Source organism: Macaca nemestrina, chromosome 2, assembly GCF_043159975.1.
Source record: "Macaca nemestrina isolate mMacNem1 chromosome 2, mMacNem.hap1, whole genome shotgun sequence".
Taxonomy (NCBI): domain Eukaryota; kingdom Metazoa; phylum Chordata; class Mammalia; order Primates; family Cercopithecidae; genus Macaca; species Macaca nemestrina.
The window spans coordinates 59,696,275-59,720,351 of record NC_092126.1 but is presented as its reverse complement, the minus strand read 5'-3'; the positions used below and the strand labels follow the sequence as shown (position 1 = coordinate 59,720,351).

At 34.4% G+C, this 24,077-nt stretch overlaps 1 protein-coding gene across 25 annotated transcripts in view; it reads right to left on the bottom strand.

Annotated features, from left to right (window-relative positions):
• Positions 1-24,077, bottom strand: part of LOC105488569 (leucine, glutamate and lysine rich 1) — a 232,139-nt gene that overhangs the window by 105,295 nt on the left and 102,767 nt on the right. For 22 of the 25 annotated variants that reach the window (XR_011619828.1, XM_071091139.1, XM_071091143.1 and 19 more), the window contains one exon: positions 14,507-14,692. The exons of 2 other annotated variants lie outside the window; for them this stretch is intronic. Coding sequence is in view for 22 of the 23 variants with exons in the window: in XM_071091139.1 (XP_070947240.1) it covers positions 14,507-14,692 (186 nt within the window). In the remaining variant the exon portion in view is untranslated. Of the gene's footprint in view, positions 1-14,506; positions 14,693-24,077 lie in introns of those variants that run through there. One more of the 25 variants, XM_071091153.1, reaches the window with a different exon arrangement.

Below are 24,077 nucleotides of genomic sequence, written 5' to 3'. Positions count from 1 at the left end.
AACCTTTGTGGAAGACAATGTCGCAATTCCTCAAAGATCTAGAGGCAGAAATACCATTTGAGCCAGCAATCCCATTACTGGGTATATACCCAGAAGAATATAAATAATTCTATTATAAAGATACATGCATGCATATGTTCACTGCAGCACTATTCACAATAGCAAAGACATGGAATCAACCTAAATGTCCATCAATGATAGATTAAATAAAGAAAATGTGGTACATATACACCATGGAATACTATGCAGCCATAAAAAGGAATGAGATCATGTCCTTTGAAGAGACATGGATGGATCTGGAAGCTGTTATCCTCAGCAAACTAACGCAGGAACAGAAAACCAAACACCTCATGTTCTCACTGAATGATAGGAACACATGGACACATGGGGAAAACAACACTCACTAGGGCCTGTCAACTGGGGGGTGAAGGGAGGAAGAGCTTCAGGAAGAATAGCTAATGGATGCTGGGCTTAATGCCTAGGTGATGGGATGAGATCTGTGAAGCAAACTACTATGGCACATGTTTACCTGTGTAACAAACCTGCACATCCTGCACGTGTACCCCAGAACTTAAAATAAAAATTGAGGGGAAAAATAATAATATGTCAATATTCATTCATTAATTGTAACAAATGTACTAAACTAGTGTACAATGTTAACCACAGGGGAAACTGTGTTGGGGGAGTGGTATATGAGAATGCTCTATATTATCTTTTCATTTTTTCAGTAAATCTCAAATTGCTGTAAAAAATAAACCTTTTTTTTTAAAAAAAGACTCCCCTCATTCATCTCTCATTCACGTAATTCTGATTGCCTCCAAATAATAAATACTGTTGTTAGTTTCTTGTATGTATATCTCCAAAGATTTTAAAAATTTATACAGAGTATAAGTAAATAATAATACACATATATTTCACTTCATATTTTGTATACAAATTATACCACAGTGCATATGCAATGTTATGTATCTTCCTTTCCTTATTTGACAATATAGTTTGGAGATCTCTACACATTAATATACAAGGAACTTTCTCTGTCTCTTTCTCTCTCTCTCTCTCTCTCTCTCTATGGCTATATGGACTCTACTGTTTGAATACTGCACAATTTATTTAACCAGTCACCTATCATGATGTTTTAGGTTGCTTGCAATCTTTTAGTATTGCTATGCTTCAAAGAATAACTTTGCAAATCTGTTATTTCATTTATAAGAAGGCATATCTACATGTTAATTCCTGGAAAAGGAAGTAAGTCCAGGGTCAAAGGAGGGCAGTTCATTTGTATTTCAGAAAAATATTGACAAACTAGTCTCTATAGTAATTGTACCAATTGACAGTCCACCCAGAAATACATTAGAGTGCCTCACCAACCCAATCTGCTATCATACTTTTGGGTTTATTTAATCTGATACATGAAAATCACTATCTTAGTAGCTTCATTTTTTATTGATCTTATAAATATTTGAAATATTTAACTCTGACAGTATTTTATTTTGAAGGAAAAAAGATCAAAGCTAAACTCCAAAACTTCACAGTTTCCATGAGGATCTATTATTCATACATTAAAGAATTTCACAAGTATTTATATTGTCAGCATTAACAGCTCATGGTATAATAAATTCCAAAAATGCATTTTTGTTGCCACTACTCACATGTTTTCGATGTGCCTCCATTTAGCTAAAAATAGCTTCTAGTTCTAAAAAGGCTCCAGGAATCTACAACTCCTGGGGCCATCCCATAAGCAGCTATTTCAGGTCAAGAGGAAAATCCAGGATATATGAGAAGAATTTCAGTTTTCTCAAGAATGCAAGAGTGCATCTTTAAATAGAGCTTGCCACATTAATTCCCTACTTTTTCTGGTTCATAAAATCAAAACCCTATATACCACTTGACTATTTCAAGTCACAAGTATACGTAATTCATTTGAATACAACTTTCATACAAAGATTAAAAATTGATTTGTTCATTCCTTATACTATACCCAATGGTAAAAAATTATTTGAAGCATTAGAATCTCACGATTCTAAGCTATTAAAGAAAAAAATCAACCCCAAAGCTAGCAAAATACAAGAAATAACCAAAATCAGAGCTGAATGGAAGGAAATCAAGACACACAAAAACATTCAAAAGATCAATGAATCCGGAAGTAGGTTTTTTTTAAAAGTGAATAAGATAGGCCACTAGCTAGACTAATAAAGAAGAGAGAAGATCCAAATAAACACAATTAGAAATGAAGAAGGAAGTGTTACCAGTAACCCCAGAGAAATAAAAACAACCATCAGAAACTACTACAAACACCTCTATGCACACAAACTAGAAGAGATGCATACATTCCTGGACACATACACCCTCCTAATACTGAACCAGGAACAAATTGATTCCCTGAACAGACCAATAACAACATCTGAAATTAAATCAGTAATAGTCTACCAACCAAAAATAAAAGCCCAGGAGCTGATGGATTCACAGCTAAATTCTACCAGATGTACAAAGAAGAACTGGAACTATTCATAGTGAAACTATTCCAAAGAATTGAGGAGGAAGAATTCCTCCCCAATTTATTTTATGAGGTCAGCATCATCCTGATACCAAAACCTGGCAGAGAGGCACACACAAAAAAATTCAGGCCAATATCCATGATGAACACCAATGCAAAAATCCTTAACAAAATACTTGCAAACCAAATTCAGCAACACATCAAGAAGTTAATACATCTTGATCAAGTAGGGCTTCATCCTTGTGATGCAACGTTGGTTCAGCACATGCAAATCAATAAATGTGATTAATCACATAAACAGAACTAAAGAAAAAACCATGTGATTATCTCAATAGATGCAGAAAAGGCTTTTGATAAAATTCAACCTCCGTTTATATGAAAAACTTTCAATAAACTAGGTATTGAAGGAATAGACCTCAAAATAGGAGCCATCTATGCCAAACCCACAACCAACATCATATTGAATGAGCAAAAGCTGGAATTATTCCCTTGAAAACCAGAACAAGACAAGGATGCCCTCTCTCACCACTCCTACTCAATATAGTATTGGAAGTCCTAGCCAGAGCAGTCAGGCAAGAGAAAGAAATAAAGGCATTCTAATAGGATAAGAAGAAGTCAAACTATCCCAGTTTGCAGATGACATGTTTCTATATCCAGAAAACCCCTTAGTCTTGACCCAAAAGTTCCTTCAGCTGATAAACAACTTTAGCAAAGTTTCAGGATACAAAATCAATGTACAATCACTAGCTAGCATTCCTATACGCCAACAACAGCCAAGCTGAAAGCCAAATCAGGAACACAATCCCATTTACAATTCACACACATACACAAACACACACACAAAATTCCTAGGAATAAAATACATAGGAATACAGCTAACTAGGCGGTGAAAGGTCTCTACAATGAGAATTACAAACTGCCCAAAGAAATCAGAGATGACAAAAAGAAATAGAAGCACATCCCATGCTCATGGATTGGAAGAATCAGTATCAGTAAAATGGTCATACTGCCCAAAGCAATTTACAGATTCAATGCTATTCCTATCAAACTATCAATCACGTTCTTCATAGAACTAGAAAAAATTATTTAAAAATTCATATGGAATCAAAAAAGAGCCAGAATAGCCAAGGAAATCCTAAGCAAAAAGAACAAAGCTGCAGGCATCACATCATCCAACTTCAAACTATAATACCAGGCTATAGTAACCAAAACAATAAAAGAAATGAAAAAGGGGCAGTAACTACAAATAAAGAATAAGAAATAATAAGAAAATAATGCTCTGAACAACCTCATGCCAACAGCTTTGAAATCTTGGATGAAATGGACACATTATTACAAAAATATATTTTACTAAGATTGACTCAACAAAAGCAAAAAAAAAAAAGGTTCTGTAACTAATAAATTGAAACAGTGTCTTCCCACAAAGATATGGCCAGATGATTTTCTAAGCAAATTGTACCAAACTTTCAAGAAACAGAGAAAAACTTAATTTTATACAATGTTTTAGAAAGAACCAAAAATTAAAGTATATTTCTCAACTCATTCTACAAGGCCACAGTGACCTGTAACCACAATCTGACAAAAATATTAAAACAAATATAGGCCTATTTCTATTATGAAAATTGATGTAGCAATTTTTAACTAAATGTGAGTAAATTAAAACAAACAGCTTTTCTTTATGCTGAGTATGTGATCAAATCTTATTAAATGTTCCTTTGAAATATGAAGTAAAATACAATTCTCTACTTGAGAATTCTTGCAAAATCCTTGCAAAAACACTAGAAGGTAGGGGCTGTTATTATATCCATTTTGTAAATAAAGAAACTAAAGCCCAGAGAAGTTAAGTAACTTATCCAAAATAACACAGCTAGTAAATATTGAAGCCAAAAGAACAGCATAGTACTGGTACGAAAACAGGCACACAGACCAATGAACCAGAATAGAGAGCCCAGAAATAAAGCCGCAAACCTACAACAATCTGATCTTTGATAAAGCTGACAAAAAAAAAGCAATGGGAAAAGACTCCCTATTCAGTAAATGGTGCTGGGATAACTGGCTAGTCATATGCAGAATACTGAAACTAGACCCCTTCCTTATGCCATATACAGAAATCAACTCAAGATATATTAAAGACTTAAATGTAAAACCCAAAACTATAAAAACCCAGAAGACAACCTAGGGAATAACCATTCTGGACATAGGAATGGGCAAAGATTTCGTAACAAAGATACCATAAGCAATTGCAACAAAGGCAAAAACTGACAAATGGGATCTAATTAAACTTAAGAACTTCTGCACACCAAAAGAAGCTATTAACAGAGTAAACGGACAACTTACAGAATGGAGACAAAATCTGCAAACTATGCAGCTGACAAAGGTCTATTATCAAGCATCTATAAGGACCTTAAATTCACAAGAAAAAAACGTCAAACAAGCCCATTAAAAAGTGGGCAAAGAACATGAACAGACACTTCTCAAAAGAAGACATACATGTGGCCAAAAAGCATAGGAAAAAAAGTTCAATATCACTGATGATTAGAGAAATGCAAATCAAGTGCCAATGAGGTATCACCTCACACCAGTCAGAATGGCTATTATTAAAAATCAAAAAATAACGGATGCTGGTGAGGTTGCAGAGAAAAGGACACACTTATACACTGTTGCTGGGAGTGTAAATTAGTTCAACACTGTGGAAAGCCATATGGCAATTCCTCAAGGAGCTAAAAGCAGAACTACCATTCAACCCGGTAATCCCATAATTGGGTGTATACCCAGAGTAATATAAAGCATTCTACCACAAAGACACATGCATGCAAATGTTCATAGCAGCACTATTCACAATAGCAAAGACATGGAATCAACCTAAGTGCCCATCAATGACAGATTGAATATTCACTGTCAGCATTATTATTTAACAGAGTGTCAGAGTTTCGGATGAATTTAATAAGATATAAAGAAGACAAGAAAATAAAATAACAGATATAAACACTGGGGAAAAAATAGAAGAACTCTTTTGGGAAGTTGTAGGCCCAAGAGTCACTAATAAAAAATGTCTACTGTAGAATTAATATGAGAGTTTTGTGAGGTGGATGGATATAAAACAAATATATAAAAATGAATAGCTTTTGTCTACTCTATCAACAAAAATTGAAAAAATAGTCTATTCATGGTAGAGGCAAAACTGATAGTAACAAATTTAACAAGAATGGCAAAGAAACATATTTAAGTAAAACTATTACATCTTATTAAAGAACATATAATAGCATTAAAAATGAAACAGCATACCATGTTTTTGAATAAAAAGACTTAACAATATTCAAAAGACAATATTACCAACATTTTTAATTCTCTAAAAATTAGTTTGTAAATATAATGCAATTCAAATTAGAATCCTTGTTGGCATTAGAGGTGAATGTAATCATCTTAAAGTTTATGTGGAAGAATAACTTTCTCTGAATATGTAGGAAAGATGTAACAAATACAGAGAGAAAAACTTTTACTAGGTACTTCTTGGAGCCTATGGATTAGAGGTAAATAAAATTATATTAAAGTTAAAATGAAAGACTAACTGTCTGCAAGTATGTATTTAAAAAGTAAGAACGGTGGAGACAGAAAGGGTTTAGCACCTAAAAGAATATGCTAATAAGTCATATTCAAATCAATGTACTATTAATGGTGCATCAAAAATATTAGTGGAACAGAAGACAGAATATAGTAATAGTTGCTAGTACAGACAGTTCCCGACTTATGGTTCAATATGATTTTTTGACTTTATGATAGGTTTATCAGGATGTAACCCCATCATAAGTTGAGAGGCTCCTTACCAATTATGATGGGGTTCTGGTTTCTACTGAATGCATATTTCTTTAACACCACAGTAAAGTCAAAAATTTGTAAGTCGAATCATGGTAAGGTGGGATCGTCTGCTGTGTTGCCAGCATTAAATGCATTTTTTTACTTACAATATTTTCAAGTTAGGATGGGTTCATTGGGACATAACTCCACTGTAAGTAAAGGAGCATCTGTATATATTAAAATTTTAACATATAACAGATAGTAGTTCTATCTAGTGAGAAAAGGATAAATTATTTAATACATAATACTGATACAGTTGGAAAAGAGTAAATCTGGACCATTATATCTTGCACCATATTACAGATAAATTCTAGAGGGGAGGGGGAGCAAGAAGGCCAAATAGAAACCACGAGCAATCATCCGCCCTGCAGGAACAACAAAATTGAACACCTATCCACACACAAAAGGCACCTTCGTAAGAACCAAAACCAGATCAGTAATCATAATACTTGGTTTTAACATCCTATTGAAGAAAGAAGCACTGAAGAGGGCAGGAAAGATAGTCTTGAATTTCCAGTGCTACCCCTCCCCCCATCCTTTGGCAGCAGACCTGTGGCACAGAGAGAGAATCTGTGTCTTTTGGGGAGGAAGACTGCAGTGACTGTGGGACTTTTCATTGTAACTCAGTGCTGCTCTCTCACAGAAGAAAGCAACCAGGGGCAGAATTCAGACAGTGTTCACAGAGGGAGCATTTGGACCAGCCCTAGCCAGAGGCAAATTGTCCATCCCAGTGACAGGTACCTGAGTTCCAGCAGGCTCCACCACTATTGGCTAAAGTGCTCTGAGGTCCTAAGCAAACTAGAAAGGCAGTCTGGGACACAGGAACTGCAATTCCTGGGCAAGTCCTGGTGCTGTGCTGGACTTGCAGCCAGTGGACTTGGGGTGCATGTGATCTAGTGAGCTGAGTCATTCAAGGGAGTGCTTGCATCACCCCTACCTCAACCCCAGGCAGTGCAGCTCACAACTCTGGAAGAGACTCCTTTACTCTGCTTGAGGAGAGGAAAGTAAACAGGACTTCGTCTTGCAACTTTGATACTAGCTCAGCCACAGTAGAGTAGGGCACCAGGCAGAATCTCAAGACCCCTTTTTCAGGCTCTAGCTCCTGGACAACATTTCTAAACATACCCTGGGCCAGAAGGGAACATGGTGCTTTGAAGGAAAGGAACCATTTCTGGCAGAATTCATCACCTGCTGACTAAGAACTGAATAGTCAGCAGTGGTAGCAATATAGTGGTAACCATACAGTACTTGACACAGGCCTTGGGTGAAACCCAGAACTATGCTGGTTTCAGGTGTGATGTAGCACATTTCCAGCATTGGTGGCTATGGAAAGAGACCATTCCTGCTTGAGGAAAATAGAGGGAAGAGAAAGGAGACCTTATTGTTTTAGCTTGAGTACCAGCTCGGCCGCAGTGGCATAGAGCACCAAGCAAGCTTCTGAGGTCCCTGATTCCAGGCCTTAGCACCTGAACAGAATTTCTGGACCCTCCCTGTGCCAGAGGAGAGCCCGTGGCCCTGAAAGGAGAGACTAAGGAGTGGCAGCATTAACCACAAGCTGAATGAAGAGCCCTTGGGCCTTGAGTTAACAGCGGTGGTAGCCAGGCAGTACTTGTTGTGGCCGGGGCACTGGTGGCCATGGGGAGATATTCCTCTTCTTGAGGAAAGGGGAAGAGTGGAAAGGACTTTGTCTTGTGGCTTGGATGTCAGCTCAGCTATAGTAGGATAGAACGTCAGGTAGATTACTAAGCTTCCTGACTCCAGGCCCTGGCTCCTGTACAGCATCCCCAGACTTGCCCAGAGCCAGAGGGAACTCACCGCCTGAAAGGGAAGAGCATAAACCTGACTGAATTAGCTATTTGCTGATTATAGAGCCCTGGGGCCTTCAGTGAACATCAGCAGTAGCCAGGCAGTGGTCACTGTAGGCCTTGAGTAAGACCCAAATGAAGTGCTATGCTGGCTTTGGGTCTGACCCAGCACAGTTCCAGTGGTGGTGGCCATAGGATTACTCGTATCACCCCCTCTCCAGCTCCAGGAAGCTTAGCACAGACAGAAACACTCTGTTTGGGGGAAGGTAAGGAAAGAGAACAAGAGTCTCTGTCAGGCAATCCCGCGAATTATTGGATCTTACCCAAGTCCACCAAGGTGGTATATCTACAAGTCTGCAAGACCCACAGTATTACTGAGCAGGTGGTGCCCTCTAAAGCAGGTATGGCTGCAATGACCAAAGACTTAGATCATAACACCCAAGTCTCTTCAAATACCTAGAAAGTCTTCCTAAGAAATATGGATACAAACAAGCCCACACTGTGAAGGCTACAATGAATACCTAACTCTTCAATACCCAGACACCAACAAAGATCAAGATCATCCAGGAAAACATGGCCTCACCAAACGAACTAAATAAAGCACAAGGAATCAATCCTAGAAAGACAGAGATATGTGACCTTTCAGACAGATAATTCAAAATAGCTGTTTTGAGGCAGCTCAATAAAATCCAAGATAACAGAGAACAAATTCAGGATTCTATCAGATAAAATTTAACAAAGAGACTGAAATAACTAAAGAGAATCAAGTAGAAGTTCTTTAGTTAAAAAATGCATTTGACATACTAAAGAATTCATCAGAGTCTACTAACAGCAGAATTGATCAAGAAGAAATAATGGGTTATAAGACATTATTTGCAAGCTTCATGGTAAACCTCAAACCAAAAAACATACAACAGATACACAAAAAATAAAAAGCAAAAAATTAACATAACACCTGAGGAAATCACCTTCAGCAAAAGGAAGAGAAAGGGAAGGAAAGAAGAGAGAGAAGACCAGAAAACAAATAAAGTGGCAGGAGTAAGTCCTTACTTATCGATAATAACATTGAATGTAAACAGACTAAACCCTCAATTGAAAGACAGAATAACTAAATGAATTAAAAAATAAGACCCCATGATTTGTTGTCTACAAGAAACATACTTCACCTATAAAGACACAATAAACTGAAAGTAAAGGGATGGGAAAAAATTCCATGCAAATTGACACAAACAAAATAAAATGCACAAAAAACTATATTTATACAATACAAAATAGATTTCAAAACAAAAACTATAAAAAGAGACAAAGAAGTCATGACATAATGATAAAGGGGTTGATTCAGCACAAGGATGTAATAATTGTATATATGTATGAACCCAAGACTAGAGTACCCACATATATAAAGCAAATATTACTAGAGCTAAAAAGGGAGATGGACTCTAGTACAATAATCTAGTACAACAATAGAAGTGTAGAACAAATGGACCTAATAGAAATTTAAGAAACATTTCATCCAATGGCTACAGAACATTCTTCTCAGCACATGGATCATTTTCAAGGATAGATCATGTAAAGCATCAAAACAAGTCTTAAAACATTCAAAACAATAGAAATAATATTAAATATGTCTCTGACCAAAATGGAATAAAACTAGATATCAAGAACAAGAGGAATTTTAAAAACCATACAAACATGAAAAACTAAAAAATGTGTTCCTGAATAGCCAGTGGGTCAATGAAGAAATAAGGAAGTAAATTTTAAAATTTCTTGAAACAAATTAAAATGTAAACACAATATAGCAAAACCTATGGGATCCAGCAAAAGCAGTACCAGAAGAAAGTTTATAGCAACAAGCACTTACATCAAAAAAGTAGAAAGCTTCAAATCAACATAACAATGCATCTTAAAGCATGAGAAAACCAAGTCCAAAATTAGAAGAAAAGAAATAAAGATCGGAGCAAAAATATATGAAATTGAGACTGAAGAAAACAATATAAAAGATCAACAAAATGAAAAGTTGGTCTCTTCAAAAGATAAACAAAATTAACAAACCTTTAACCCAACTAATAAAGAAGAAAAAAAAAGAGAAGACCCAGATAAATACAATCAGACATGAAAAAGGAGACATTACAACCAATACTGCAGAAATTCAAAGGATCGTTAGAGGCTACTATGAGCAACTATATGCCAATAAATTGGAAAACCTAGAATAAATTAATAAATTCCCAGATATATACAATCTACCAAGATTGCTCAATGAAGAAATCCAAAACCTGAACAGGCCAATAAAAAAAAGGGAAGCAAGGATGGTCCAACATATGCAAATCAGTGTGCTACATTATATTAACAGAATGAAGGTCAAAAACCATATGATCATTTCAGTTGATTCTCAAAAAGCATTTGATACAATTCAACATGCCATTGTGATAAGAACCCTCAAAAAACTGGGTATGGAAGGAACATATCTTAACATAATAAAAGCCATATAAAAGAGGTCCACATTTAGTATCATACTGAACAGGGAAAAACTAAAAGCCTTTCCTCCAAGTCTGGAAAACAACAAGGATGCCCACTTTCACCACCATTATTCAACACAGTGCAGAAAATCCTAGCTAGAGCAATCAGACAAGATAAGGAAATAAAAGGCATCCAAATTGGATTGGAAAGGAAAAAGTCAAATTATCCTTGTTTGCAGATGATATAATCTTATATTTAGAAAAACCTAAAGACTCCATAAAAACTATTAGAACTAATAAACTAATTCAGTAAAGTTGCAGGATATAGAATCAACATACAAAAACCAGTAGCATTTCTATATGACAACAGTGAACAATCTGAAAAAGAAATCAAGAAAATCATCCTATTTACAATAGCTAAAAATAAAATAAAATATCTAGGAATAAACCTAACCAGAGAAGTAAAAGTTCTCCAAAATGAAAACACTGATGAAAGAAATTGAAAAGGACACACACAAAAAGGAAAGATATTCCAAGTTCATAGATTAGAAGAATCAATATTATTAAAATGCCCATACTGCCCAAAGCAATCTACAGATACAATGCAATCACTATCAAAATACCAATGTTATTCTTCACAGAAATAGCAAAAATAATCCTAAAATTTAGATGGAATCACAGAAGACCCAGAATAGTCAAAGCTATTCTGAACAAAAATAACAAAACTGGAGAAATCACATTACCTGACTTCAAATTATACTACAGAGCTATAGTAAACAAAACAACTGGGTACTGACATAAAAACAGACACAGAGACCAATGGAACAGAACAGAAAACATAGAAACAATTTCATGCATCTGCATTGAACTAATTTTTGACAAAACTGCCAAGAACACAGGTTGAGGGAAGACAGTCTCTTCAGTAAATACTCCTAGGAAAACAGGATATCCATATGCAGATGAATAAAACTAGATCCCTATCTCTCACCATATACAAAAATGAAATCACAATGGATTAAATACTTAAATCTAAGACCTCAAACTATGAAACTACTAAAAGAAAACATTAAGGAAACCCTCCAGGACACTGGACTGGGCAAAGGTTTCTTGAGTAATACCCCACAAGCACAGGCAGCCAAAGCAAAAATGGACAAATGGAATCACATCAAGTTAAAAACATTCTGCAGGAATCACATCAAGTTAAAAACTTCCTGCACAGCAAAGGAAACCATCAACAAAGTGAAGAGACAACCCACATAATGGGAGAAAATATCTGCAAACTATCCATCTGACAAGGAATTAATAACCAGAATACACAAGCAGCTCAAACAACTCTATAGGAAAAAATTTAATAACCTGATTTAAACGAATGGGAAGAAGATCTAAATAGACATTTCTCAAAAGAAGATACACAAATGTCAAACAGGTATATGGAAACGTGTTCAACATCACTGATGATCAAAGAAATGCAAATCAAAACTATACTGATATATAATCTCACCCCAGTTAAAATGGTTTTTATTCAAATGACAGACAATAGAAATTCTGGCGAGGTTATGGAGAAAAGAGAACACTTGAACACTGTTGGTGGTAATATAAATTAATATAATCACTATGGAGAACAGTTTGGAGGTTCCTCAAAAAACTAGATGTAGAACTACCATATGGTCCAGGAATCTCACTGCTAGTTATAATACTGAAAGAAGGAAAATCAGTATATTGAAGAGTTACTTACACTCCCATGTTTATTGCAGCACTATTCACAATAGCCAAGATTTGGAAGTAACCCAAATGTCCATCAACAAATGAACGGATAAAGAAAATGGAGTAAATATACACAATGGAGTACTATTTAGCCATAAAAAGAATGAGATCCAGTCATTTGCAAAACACGGATGAAACTGGAGGTCATTATGTTAAATGAAATAAGCCAGCTAAAGAAAGACAAATTTTGCATATTTATTTGTAGAAACTAAAAAAAATTAAATCAATTGAACTCCTGGCAATAGAGAATAGAATGGTGGTTACCAGAGTCTGGGAAGGGTGATGCGGCAGGATTGGGGGGATGGAAAGTGGGGAGGGTTAATGGGTACAAATATATAGTTAGATAGGGTGAATAAAAGCTAGTATTTGATAACACAACAGGGTAACCACAGTCAACAATATTGTACATTTAAAAATAACTAAAAGAGTGTAACTGAATTGTATGTAATACAAAGAAAGGATAAATGCTTGAGGCAGGACACCTCATTTACCCTGACATGATTATTATACATTGTATGCCTGTACCAAAATATCTCATTTATCCTATAAATATATACCCCTACTATGTACCCAGAAAAATTAAAAAGAAAAAATTTCAAATAGCTGTCTAAATTTTTTAAATAAAATCAAAATAAATTCTCTATGTATTAATGACTCACTTGGGAAACAAAACCCAGGATACTGTATGTACTATCTAGGAATGGGATGACTTTAATAAGACTACGCAGAAACAATACAAGATAATAATTGATTATACCAAAATTAAAAACTTCGATATGGTAAAGTTTATGATAAAAAGTCAATAGATAAATTATACATTAGAAAAAAAATTGAATATAGAATATAATACCTATACTGTATAAAATTTGCTATAAAATTATCAAGAAAAATTCCAATAATGCAATAGAAAATTTCCAGAATCTATGAATAGGTAGTTCTCAGGAGAGAAAATAAAAATATATGATTATTTTAAATTTTATCTGATTTTAAAATTTTTATCTGTTGATACTGCTACAAAGTTAATATGATGACTTGTTATCTTCTCTTCCAACACTAGGTTCTCTCCAGATTTCCATAGTCTGTGGTATGTTTCCATGATTAAAGACTCCCAAACACAGGAGGTTCAGAACGCTTTCTGACTTCTTTCTCTTCCGTGTTTACCAGACAGATGTTCATTTCCCTGGTCTTGGTAGTCACCTCAACCCTGATTCTATCTCACCCTTCCCACTGGGCCACGGAGAAGGCTAAATAGACACAGTGGGACAAGCATGAGCATTGAAGTCCAACCAGTTTTGCTTTTACTTTCTGCCATTTACTAGGAATGTAGTACCAGTTATGATACTTTGTGGGCCTTGGTTCTCTCCGCTGTAAGATAGGATAATTATACATGCTTTTCGTGGTCTCTATAAGAACAGATAGAAATAATTCATATAAAGTGTCTAGCACACTTAGGACTTAAAAAATGTGAATTCCCTTCCCTACTTCAGCTTCTTATGGTTAGTCTTGGGATTGGGATACTGGCAAAGATATTTTCAAAATGGCTACCTGGCTCCAGTGTCTTGATGTTTGAAATACTCTATTCATTAATAACAGATTAATTTTTCTAAAACTCTGCTTTTGTGATATCATTTTTCTGATTACCTATTTTATCGATCCCTTCCTACCTCCAGGGAAAATTACAAACTGCTTACATTTACTGTCAAGACACTCATTCCTCTGAGGCGGAGACAAATTTTAAAACCTTGCCTAAGATGCTTCAAACACTTTAAATTTTTTCATTTGGAAAAATGAAGGATTGCCTACAAATCTGGATTCACCTTTACAAGGAAACATAGTAAAGCACAGATATACCAAAGTAAATTTCACTTTAGTTTTCTGAAATCTTACACTGCAGTTGAAATGTCTTTTATATATCCACTTAAGTCTTACCACACTAAATGGCAAAACTGGAAATGACAGCAAGTATTGACCACAGGCACAGTTATCACCATAGTGATACTAATAATTAAGCATATTTGCAACCCAAAATAATTAAAACAAGATTTTGTTGTAATTTTAAGTAAAAATGTAAATATTTCCTCATGTAGTTATATAACTAGTCACCAACAACAGCAAAAAAGACTTTTTTTTACCTAGTACTTCTTTTTCCAAATCATAGCATCTGGTTTGCAAGTTTACTTCCTGTTGTCTAGATGTCTGAATCTGCTGAGATCTCAATATGGCTGCATCTGACAACAATTTCAGATTTTTCATTTCCTTTTCAAGGCATACTTTATTTCTCTGGGACACTATCAAACTTTTATTCAGTATGTCTATTTCTGTAAAAAGAATTCAAAGTTTACAAATAGCCAATAATTGAATCATAAAACATTTCTCTAAAGATTGATTAGTTTCTTTTAGAAAATTAATAGTTGAAAGGCAATATGACATTTCTGAGATTATAATGACATCTAACTAAAAAGTTAAATTTAAATTCAGTAGTCATTCTGAAAATGATGTTTTATTGCTACATGATGCATGAAATCTTTTAACAGTATTTTTTTAGCTTTTAAATTGCATTAAGTGGTAATAAAGCCTGCTTTTTAAATACTCACATAAATGAATAATATAAGATCTGTGTAATGTTATGGGTTTTATTGAAATTTTTTTTTAGGCAACATGATTCAGAAAAGTAAATTGAAATGTTCTAGCATGAGCTGGTTGGGTGGCATTTCTAAGGGGTTAACTAGGATACATTCTCTACAAATTATGAAGAAAGATTTTAGGAGTAGAGTGGACTAGAAGGATGTAGTGTCTAGAACTAATAAATTTATAGGCAGAAAGCATAGTTAGTAATACCTTAATGATTTTAATAGTACTGTGTCCCCCCAATAAGACCAGAATTCATCATAATAATCATGTCATTATTCTATTTAGATTGTTTAATAAAAATGTCTTTATAGCTCTACTTAGATTTAAATGTGCTAATTTTATATAATTTCATGAGAAATGCATGGAGCATATTATCCTTTGGAATAATTAACAAGCTACCTGTTCATCAGTCTTTTCTGCACTATTGCCTTAAACGATCATTAAAACACATGAACACACACTCAACAAAGATAAAATAAGTGCTATAAAATTTGTACAACCACAATTAATTGAATTGATGAGCATGTGATTTACATGAAAATTTGGACAGTCTGCTTTTTCAGACATTTCAATTGGAATTCCCTTCTTTGGTTAGCCCATCCTCGACTATGTGATAGGTTTAACATGTGATGAGATGTCAAAAGTGGTTGGTTTCGTTTATTGCTCTTGGTGCCACCACAGCAGAAACAGCAACCACGTGGGCCAGTGAAGACCACAAGTAGAGATACATAGAACAGACATGCAGTAGAGGTAATATGGCCAGGAAATGGTTATAGGAGAAGTAAAGCAGAGAGCTAGAACAGAGCACAGGAAAAAGAGCATGTTTTAAGGGATTGTGATGAGGAGGATCAGGAATGTAGTACAAGGAGAGAAAAGCAAAATATCTTTTCATGGGTAGAAAGCATGTCTGGGAGAAAAAGTGGCATTTGTGATAGACCTGGGGAATAAGCACAAGGGGCCTGGCACCTTCTCTATATTTAGTTCCTGCTCAAAATGGAAAACCTAGAGAAATAAATTGCAGGAACCAAATAAGTGGGATTTTAATATAGTCCAATGATTATTTTATGTGGGAATGTTTTTCCTCAAAATAGCTATATGCTACTAAAAACTTACAACTATGCACCAATTTGTGCACACAGTACATAAAATTTTTAAAAGAATGGAGTTAAAGAAAATAAGGAGGTTAGTTTCCCTACGTACCTAAAAAGTCTTTCTGTGTATTTTTGTAGCCAAAAAGGTGGCTCCTTAAGGTTGAATAAACTATAACATACCAAAACCATATCTATGTTTAAGTCAAAATGACACTGCACAGCACCACACACATGCTGTCACCTATTTATCATTTGCCAAAATGACACTGCTTAGGTTAGCAAGCTGACTCTGTTAGCATACACTATACTCTAAAATAACTACTAATGTCAATGTGACTTTCTATCTTACATTAAAAGAGTAAAAATCTGCAATACAAATTTATTTGTGAAATATATTCTAAGACATGGAAAAGTACATCAAGATTTCAAAACTAACAAAAGCTACAACATTCCTAACACAGAGTTAGGAAAAAGTAAACTCGATGGAGATGAATTAATTTACCTTTTGCAAAATAAACACTCCTTTGCCTATGGCAATCCTAGTGGCAAAGATTCAATTCTACCCTTGTCATTATACAATTCCATACTTGTCAGACATGTGTCCTGATTTGGGGTTCAGAAATTAAGATTCCCCACAAGGTCAACCTATACTGGTCATTGTATCCACCTTGAACTTTTCCTGTCTCAGCACCATCCCATGAAGAAGGTCCTCCTATCCTCATATATTCAGCTATCATGGCTCAAATGTTACCTCTGTGCAGAAATCTTTTTGGACCTGATCTGGATGTGATCTTCATCTTCCTGGAACTCACAGCAATTTACAACATTTGTGTTGCACTGATCACATGCATACATGTGACCTACTATTGGACTATAAGTTATTTTAGGCCATAGATAGTATCTTATTCATTTCTATTTCCCCCCTTATTTCTACCATGATGTCTTAGGATTAACAAGAGCTCAATAAATGCCTAATAAATTAGTAAAGGCATTGCTGAGCAAAATTTCTAGATTGTTTTTGATATACCACTAGCTGAAGATCCTGAATATGTGTTTATCTGTCTTCATTTCAGAGGCAGGCATTTTGAGCCCCACATTTTTAAATCTCAGAGTAGGATAGGCAGTTAAAACACATATCCAAAAGAAACATTTTTAATTGAATAAATGAATCAATCAATTCTATCCCTAATTTAATCAATTTTGTGAAAAATGTGGACTACATTTCTAAGCCTAATTCTAGATTTGAATTTTAAAAGTTCAACAACTATTCAGTCAATAGTTGTTTGAGGAGTGGAATTCACCTGATAAGTATTCTGCCTTGGTAAAAATATTTTTCCTGAAATTTATTTTATTAAAATAAGTATGCTCTTGTTTAAGAAAATTTCATCTATAAAAACTTCATTTTAAAAAATGTCAATTACGTAAAGTGATAATCATTTGCTAGAATAGGAAATATTTTACTCATACCTGCTACTCAATATTCAGCATACATTAACAGCAAGAAAATATTAAGCAATTCCCTTTTCTAGGAATGTTATTTTAGTTTTGGACTTTGATTTTAAAGCCTAATTTTAACATGCAAATCTTTTAAAGTAACTGAATAATATTGTGCAATATATATGGGGTTTACTACATTTATTAGTTTGCTAGGGCAGCTGAAAGAAAGTACCACAGATTGAGTGCTTAAACAACAGAAATTTATTTTCTCACAGCTCCAGAGACTAGAAATCTGAGATCATGGTGTCAGCAGGATTGGTTCCTTCCTGGACAGCGAAGGAAGGATCTGTTCCAGGTCTCTCTCCTTAGGCTTGCAGGTGGCTGCCTTTTCCCTGTGTATTCACATGGTGTCTGTAGGTGTCTGTGTACAGATTTCTTCTTCTTATGACACCAGTCAGATTGGATTAGGGGCTACCCTAATGACCTCTTTAAAAACTTTATCTCCAAATACAGTTACTGTAGGAGGTACTGGAGATTAGGACTTTAACATTTCAATATATGAATTTGAGGAGGGGGACACAATTCAGCCCATCACACTATATTTTAGAATACTTGTTATTTAAAATGTTTGTACTATTACCAAAATTTATAGCCAATACATGTTTTTAGCTTTTAGAATAAGTATTATCACATAATTCACTAGCTAATGCAAATACAATTATTACTATTAAGCTATGCAATCAATTTCTTTACCTTGATAAGTTTTTTTCTTTGTTTTTCTATTAGTCCTGTGAGCTTAGGCAAAGGAACTCAAAATTATGCTAGGTCATTATATTATTAGGAAACCTCTATAACTTTATTATCAAGTCATTCTGATGTTACAAACACAGTGTGATTCTTAATTCACAAAACTTCACAGTTTGATTACAATAATAGGGAAAAAGACTCAGTGACCAGATTTACTAAATAAAGAAATCAAAAAATCAATAGCTGGTGGCTCACGCCTGTAATCCCAGCACTTTGGGAGGCCGAGGCAGGTGGATCATCACCTGAGGTCAGGAGTTCGAAACCAGCCTGGCCAACATGGCAAAACCCTGTCTCTACTAAAAATACAAAAATTAGCCGAGGGTGGTGGCATGTACCTGTAGTCCCAGCTACTCTGGAGGCTGAGGCAGGAGAATAGCTTGAACCTGGGAGGCAGAGGTTGCAGTGAGTAATCATGCCACTGCACTCCAGCCTGGACAACAGAGCAAGACTCCATCTCAAAAAACAAAAAACAAACAAACAAACAAAAAACAACCTAAAAAACTTTTTATTTTGAAATAAATATAAATTTACAGAAAGTTGCAAAGAAATGTGTAGGGAGTTCCTATTCAACCTTAACGCCACCTCACTTCTTCCCTTGTTGACATTTTGTATAACTGTAGCACACTGTCAAAACTAGAAAATTGCATTGGTAAAATCCACAGAACTCACTCCGATTTTACCAATTGTATACACACTCATATGTGTGTGTGTGTGTATGTATAGTTCCATGCAATTTTATCATAAATGTAGCTTCATTACGTATCAACACAATCAAAATACAGAATTGCTCTATTACCACAAAGTTGATCCCTGCAATTCCTTTATAGCCAAACCTACCACTATCCCCACCATCCCTAATCCCTGGCCACCACTAATCTGTTCTCAACACTTATAATTTTGTTCTTACAATTTTGTTATTTCAAGAATGCTATATAAACAAAATCATATCTTATGTAAACTTTTGAGACTATTTTCACTAAGCATAATTTAGCTGAGGTTCATTCAAGTTGTTACACATATTAATAATTTGCTTCCTTCTGTTGCTGAGTAGTATTACATGGTATGGACATAGGATGTTTTTCTTTCATCCATTGAAGGACATTTGGGTTGTTTCCAATTTTGGGCTATTATGACTATAGCTGCTATGAACATTTACATACAAGTATTTTTGAGAACATAGGTTATCATTTATCTGGGATAAATGCCCAAGAGTGCAAATGTTGGGTCATGTGGTAAGTGCATCTTCAATTTCAGAGGTAATTGCAAAATTATTTTCTAGAATGGCTGAACCATTTTATATTCCTACCAGCAGTGCTGAGAAAACTGGTTTCTTTGATCCATGTCAACACTTAGTATGGTCAGTCTTTTCAATTTTAGACATTCTAATAAATGTGTAGTTGTATTTAATTGTAGTTTTGCATTTTCCTGATGGCTAATGATGTTGAACATTTTTTTCATGTACTTATTTGCCATCTATATTTCATCTTTGGTTAAATTTCTACCAATATCTTTTGCCCATTTTTTTAATTGATTTTTTTTAATATAGAATTTTGGGAGTTATTTATTCTACATATAAATCCTTTGTTGGATATGTGTTTTGCAAGTATTTTCTCCCAGTCTGTACTGTAGCTTTTTATCCTTTTTAACAGGTCTTTCACAGAGCAAATTTTTTTTTTTTTTTTAGGACAGGGTCTTGCAATGTTGTCCACACTGGAGTGCAGTGGCTGCTCACAGGTATGATCATAGAGCATGGCAGCCTCAAACTCCTGGGATTAAGCAATCCTCCCACCTCAGCTTCCTGAGTAGCTGGGACTATAGGCACGTGCTACTACACTCTGTAAAAGTTCTTAAATTTTACTGAGATCCAATTTATCAATTTTCCCTTTTAGGTATCATGATTTTAGTTCAAGTTTAAGAACTCTTTGCCTAATCCTAGGCCCCAAAGATTTTTTTTTTCCCTAAAAGTTTCATATTTTCTATTTAAGTCTGTGGTTAATCCACTGAGTTAGTTTTTGTAAAAAGTACGCACTTTAGGACAAGGCTCTCTTTTTTTTACCTAAGGATATTCAATTGTTCCAGCATCATTTGTTGAAGAGGCTATTCTTCCTCCACTGAATTGCCTGTGTGTTCTTATCAAAAATCAGTTGAGTATATTTTTCTGGTCTAATTATGTAGATTTTTAAAAAACTACATGTGAAAACCCTTTTTGTTACTTTATTTAGGAGAAAAGCTATAAACCCATTACAGTGAAACATTCGGCAATAGAAATGAGAAACGAATATGATAGGAAAAACACAGACTTTAGAATAAAAAAGAATAGTTATAGCTAACATATCTTGCTTCCTTATTCTGCTAGGCATATGGGGTGTGTGTGTGTGTATGTGAGTTCTCATTGTATAAATGAGGACACTGAAGTCTCAGTTTTTTTTTTTAAGTGGCAGAGTCAGGATATAAACTTTGGCTGACTCTTAGAGACCTGCTCTTAGGATGCCTATATATCTTTATGTATTAAGAATTCAAGCTGCAGCACAGAGGCCAGCATGGTTGAGCGCAGATATATTGGCTTGTGTGCCCTTCTCCAGGCATGGTGGTAAGTCTGTACAAGGGCAACGCCATCAAGGATCCTATGTTCCCCTCCAAATTTTTCCTGATTTCTGCCAAGAGTTCTAACATTCCTGACTCTGAATAGTGTTTGTTTAACAAATTTAAGTAAAAGACGAATTAAATAATAAAGACAACTAGAAAAAAACATTAACAGGTTAGGATTAAGAGTGACTGTTAAAGTGTTCTTCAGCTATAATTCACATCGTCCTAATCATTTTTGTGAATATCAAATAAATTATAACATTTACAAATTTTTGTATGTTAAAATGTTCATTTCACTGTTTATCCACACTAGTCATCTCCAATAGAAATATATATAATGCAAACCACACATATAATTTTAAATTTCCAGTAGCCATATTAAAAATATAAGAAGAAACACAAAAATTAATTTTAATAGTGTATTTTATTTCATTCCACATATCCAAAATGTTATTTCAACAAAAGGCTATATCCACATTTCAAGTGCTCAATAGCCCCATGTGGTTGGTGGCTAACCTATGGGAAAGCAAAGGTCTGCCTGCTTCTTAGGCTCCTGGTCATCTTTTCATGTAAGTGGGATATAGTTCCTCAAGTTTTACTAGAATTATCATTTAAAAACATTACATTCAATTTATTTTTTCTATACTTAAGATATAGATTATTTGCTTAAAATTTTATGCTACAAAATTGGCATGTTTATGTAGTTACTAGGATTGCTGTTAAATTTAAAATGTGTTCAAATTGATCAAAGAAACTGTAAAAAGGCAAGCATCAGCACCTTTCAAGTTTTACATGTATTTGCACATATTTGTACATCCATGCCCTGGAAATTTGACTGTTCTGATAGCACTAAGAAGAAAGTTTTTTTAAAGGTGAAAAAAGCTCTTATAATAATATAGCTTCAGTTTGACACACCCCATCTGTTGTGTTCACCAAGCTCTTGCTTGGGAATTGAATATACTTTCCTCGTGTGTGCATTTCCACCTTAGAGCTTATGTCATCACCATTGTGTAACTTCTAAACAAGGTCCTTCAGCTTCTGAGGCAAAGTGGTATACTATAATGGTAAATATAAAAGTCAAGGGTTGAAAACTAACTCGTATTTCTTCATGTTCAATAAAATATAAAATGTAACACTCGCAAATGAAAAGCAAAATGGGCATATACTTTGATTCTGCAATTCCACTTCTAGGAATTCACTATGTGAATTTTTTCTTTAAGAAAAAATTCTTAAAAACAGGATAAAATAATAAATATGCATGTATAAAGATGTTCAGTGAAGCCTTATTTACAATAGCAAAACATGATCAACGTAAATGTCCAGGAATAGAAAATTAGTTAAATAAAATACATGCCTATAATAAAATACTGTCAACGTAGTTAATTGGCATGACTATATTTTCATGATATATTTTAAGTGTATATATGTATATATATGTACAGAAAAGAGTTTAGAAAACTCTATATCAAAATGTTAACAGCAGTTATCTCTGTGTCATGATATTATAGATGATTTATGTAAATTTTTCTTCTTTTTTGCCCCTTTTCTGTATTTTCTATGTTTTTATATTGAGGTTGTTTTATGTTTATGATTGCAACAATCCTTATATCCTTTTGAATTTGGGAAAAACTAATTATTAAGTGTTTATATTTTCCTCTTGTAAATTCAATAAAAAACTTTCAAACTGATTTTTAAAATCCAATTTGAAATTGTACTACTGATAATAGCCTACATTAAATTTGCTCTTGGTTTTCAGGCAAGTGTAGCTAATGAATGAAGCCTCTCCTCCCTTTCCAGATTATAGAATATGTAAGCATTACTAAGAAATCTTAGAGGATACTCAGAGGTTCCAAAACCTAATATAAATATTATCAGGAATCTGACTATGAAAATGTGGGTGTACTTTAACTTCCACTTCAATTCCACAAAGTTCACTGAACACCTACTATGTGACAGGTTCAATTCTCTTAAAACACTAGTAATATAGCATTCAGCAAAACAATCAAAATTCCTGTTTTCACTGAGATTACAACCAGTAGGAGGAGACTGGCAGTAAACACATAAATCAATAAATGAATATTTCTGGTAGTAGTAAATATTATTAAAAATGAAAGAGAAAATCAGGATAGAGAAGGACTATAAAGGAAGACAACTTTAACTAGGGCAGTCAGCAAAGATGTTTTTGAGGAGGTGGCATATGAACTGAGACTTTCAATTACAAGAAGGGACAGCTACTTGTTTGGGAGACCCTTAGTCAATTTCCCCTGCATGAATCTGAAGGGCCTCCCTCTTTTCACATATTGCACAGTCATGGCCACAGGTCATATGCAGGGAGAATAAAGTGAGTGAAGCTTTCTGAGAGAGGAGGGTTGTTCCTCTACACAGAGGGGGCGTCAGTGTCTCCTTTTTTGTTATTTTTCTAAGATTGTGATACACTGCACTATATAACTGATATAACTGTTCCCAGCTATGTGGTTTAATTAACAGTCCTAAAATGGATAGTTGCCTTAAAAGTTTCCTGAAAAAGAAAATATGGATTACAGAAAATATTAATAATGCAACACAAATGAAAACAAAAACATTAGAGTTGATGTCTCTGCAAGTCTAGCATGATTGAATTCACAACTATTGATATTATGAGGTAAGTATTCTATAAGATGTGACAAGACACTCAAAAATGAGAAAATTACCAAGACGACTATTTTACACGTACATTCATATCTTTTATATGAATACCTCATTACAAAGAATAAAATGAAAGAGACTGACAATACTAAGTGTTGGCAAAGATATGCAACAACTAGAGCTCTCATACACTGCTGGTAAAAATGTGAAAGGAATAACCACTTTGGAAAAGCCTTGGGTAGTTTCTTAAAATGTTGCATATACCCTACTATACAATTCAGCCATTCCACTCCTAGGTATTTACCCAAAAATGAACAAAAACATATATCCAAAAAAAGACACATACGAATGTTCAAATAATGGAAATGATGCATAATATATAGTATATTTACAAAATGAAATACAATTATGTAAAGTATATCTATATTATTAACTGTGGCAGAAGCAAGATTCCTCTGGCACAGATATGCAGATACTGGAAGTTAAAAGTCAGCAGAAGAACACTAAAGGTCCAAAGAATATGACT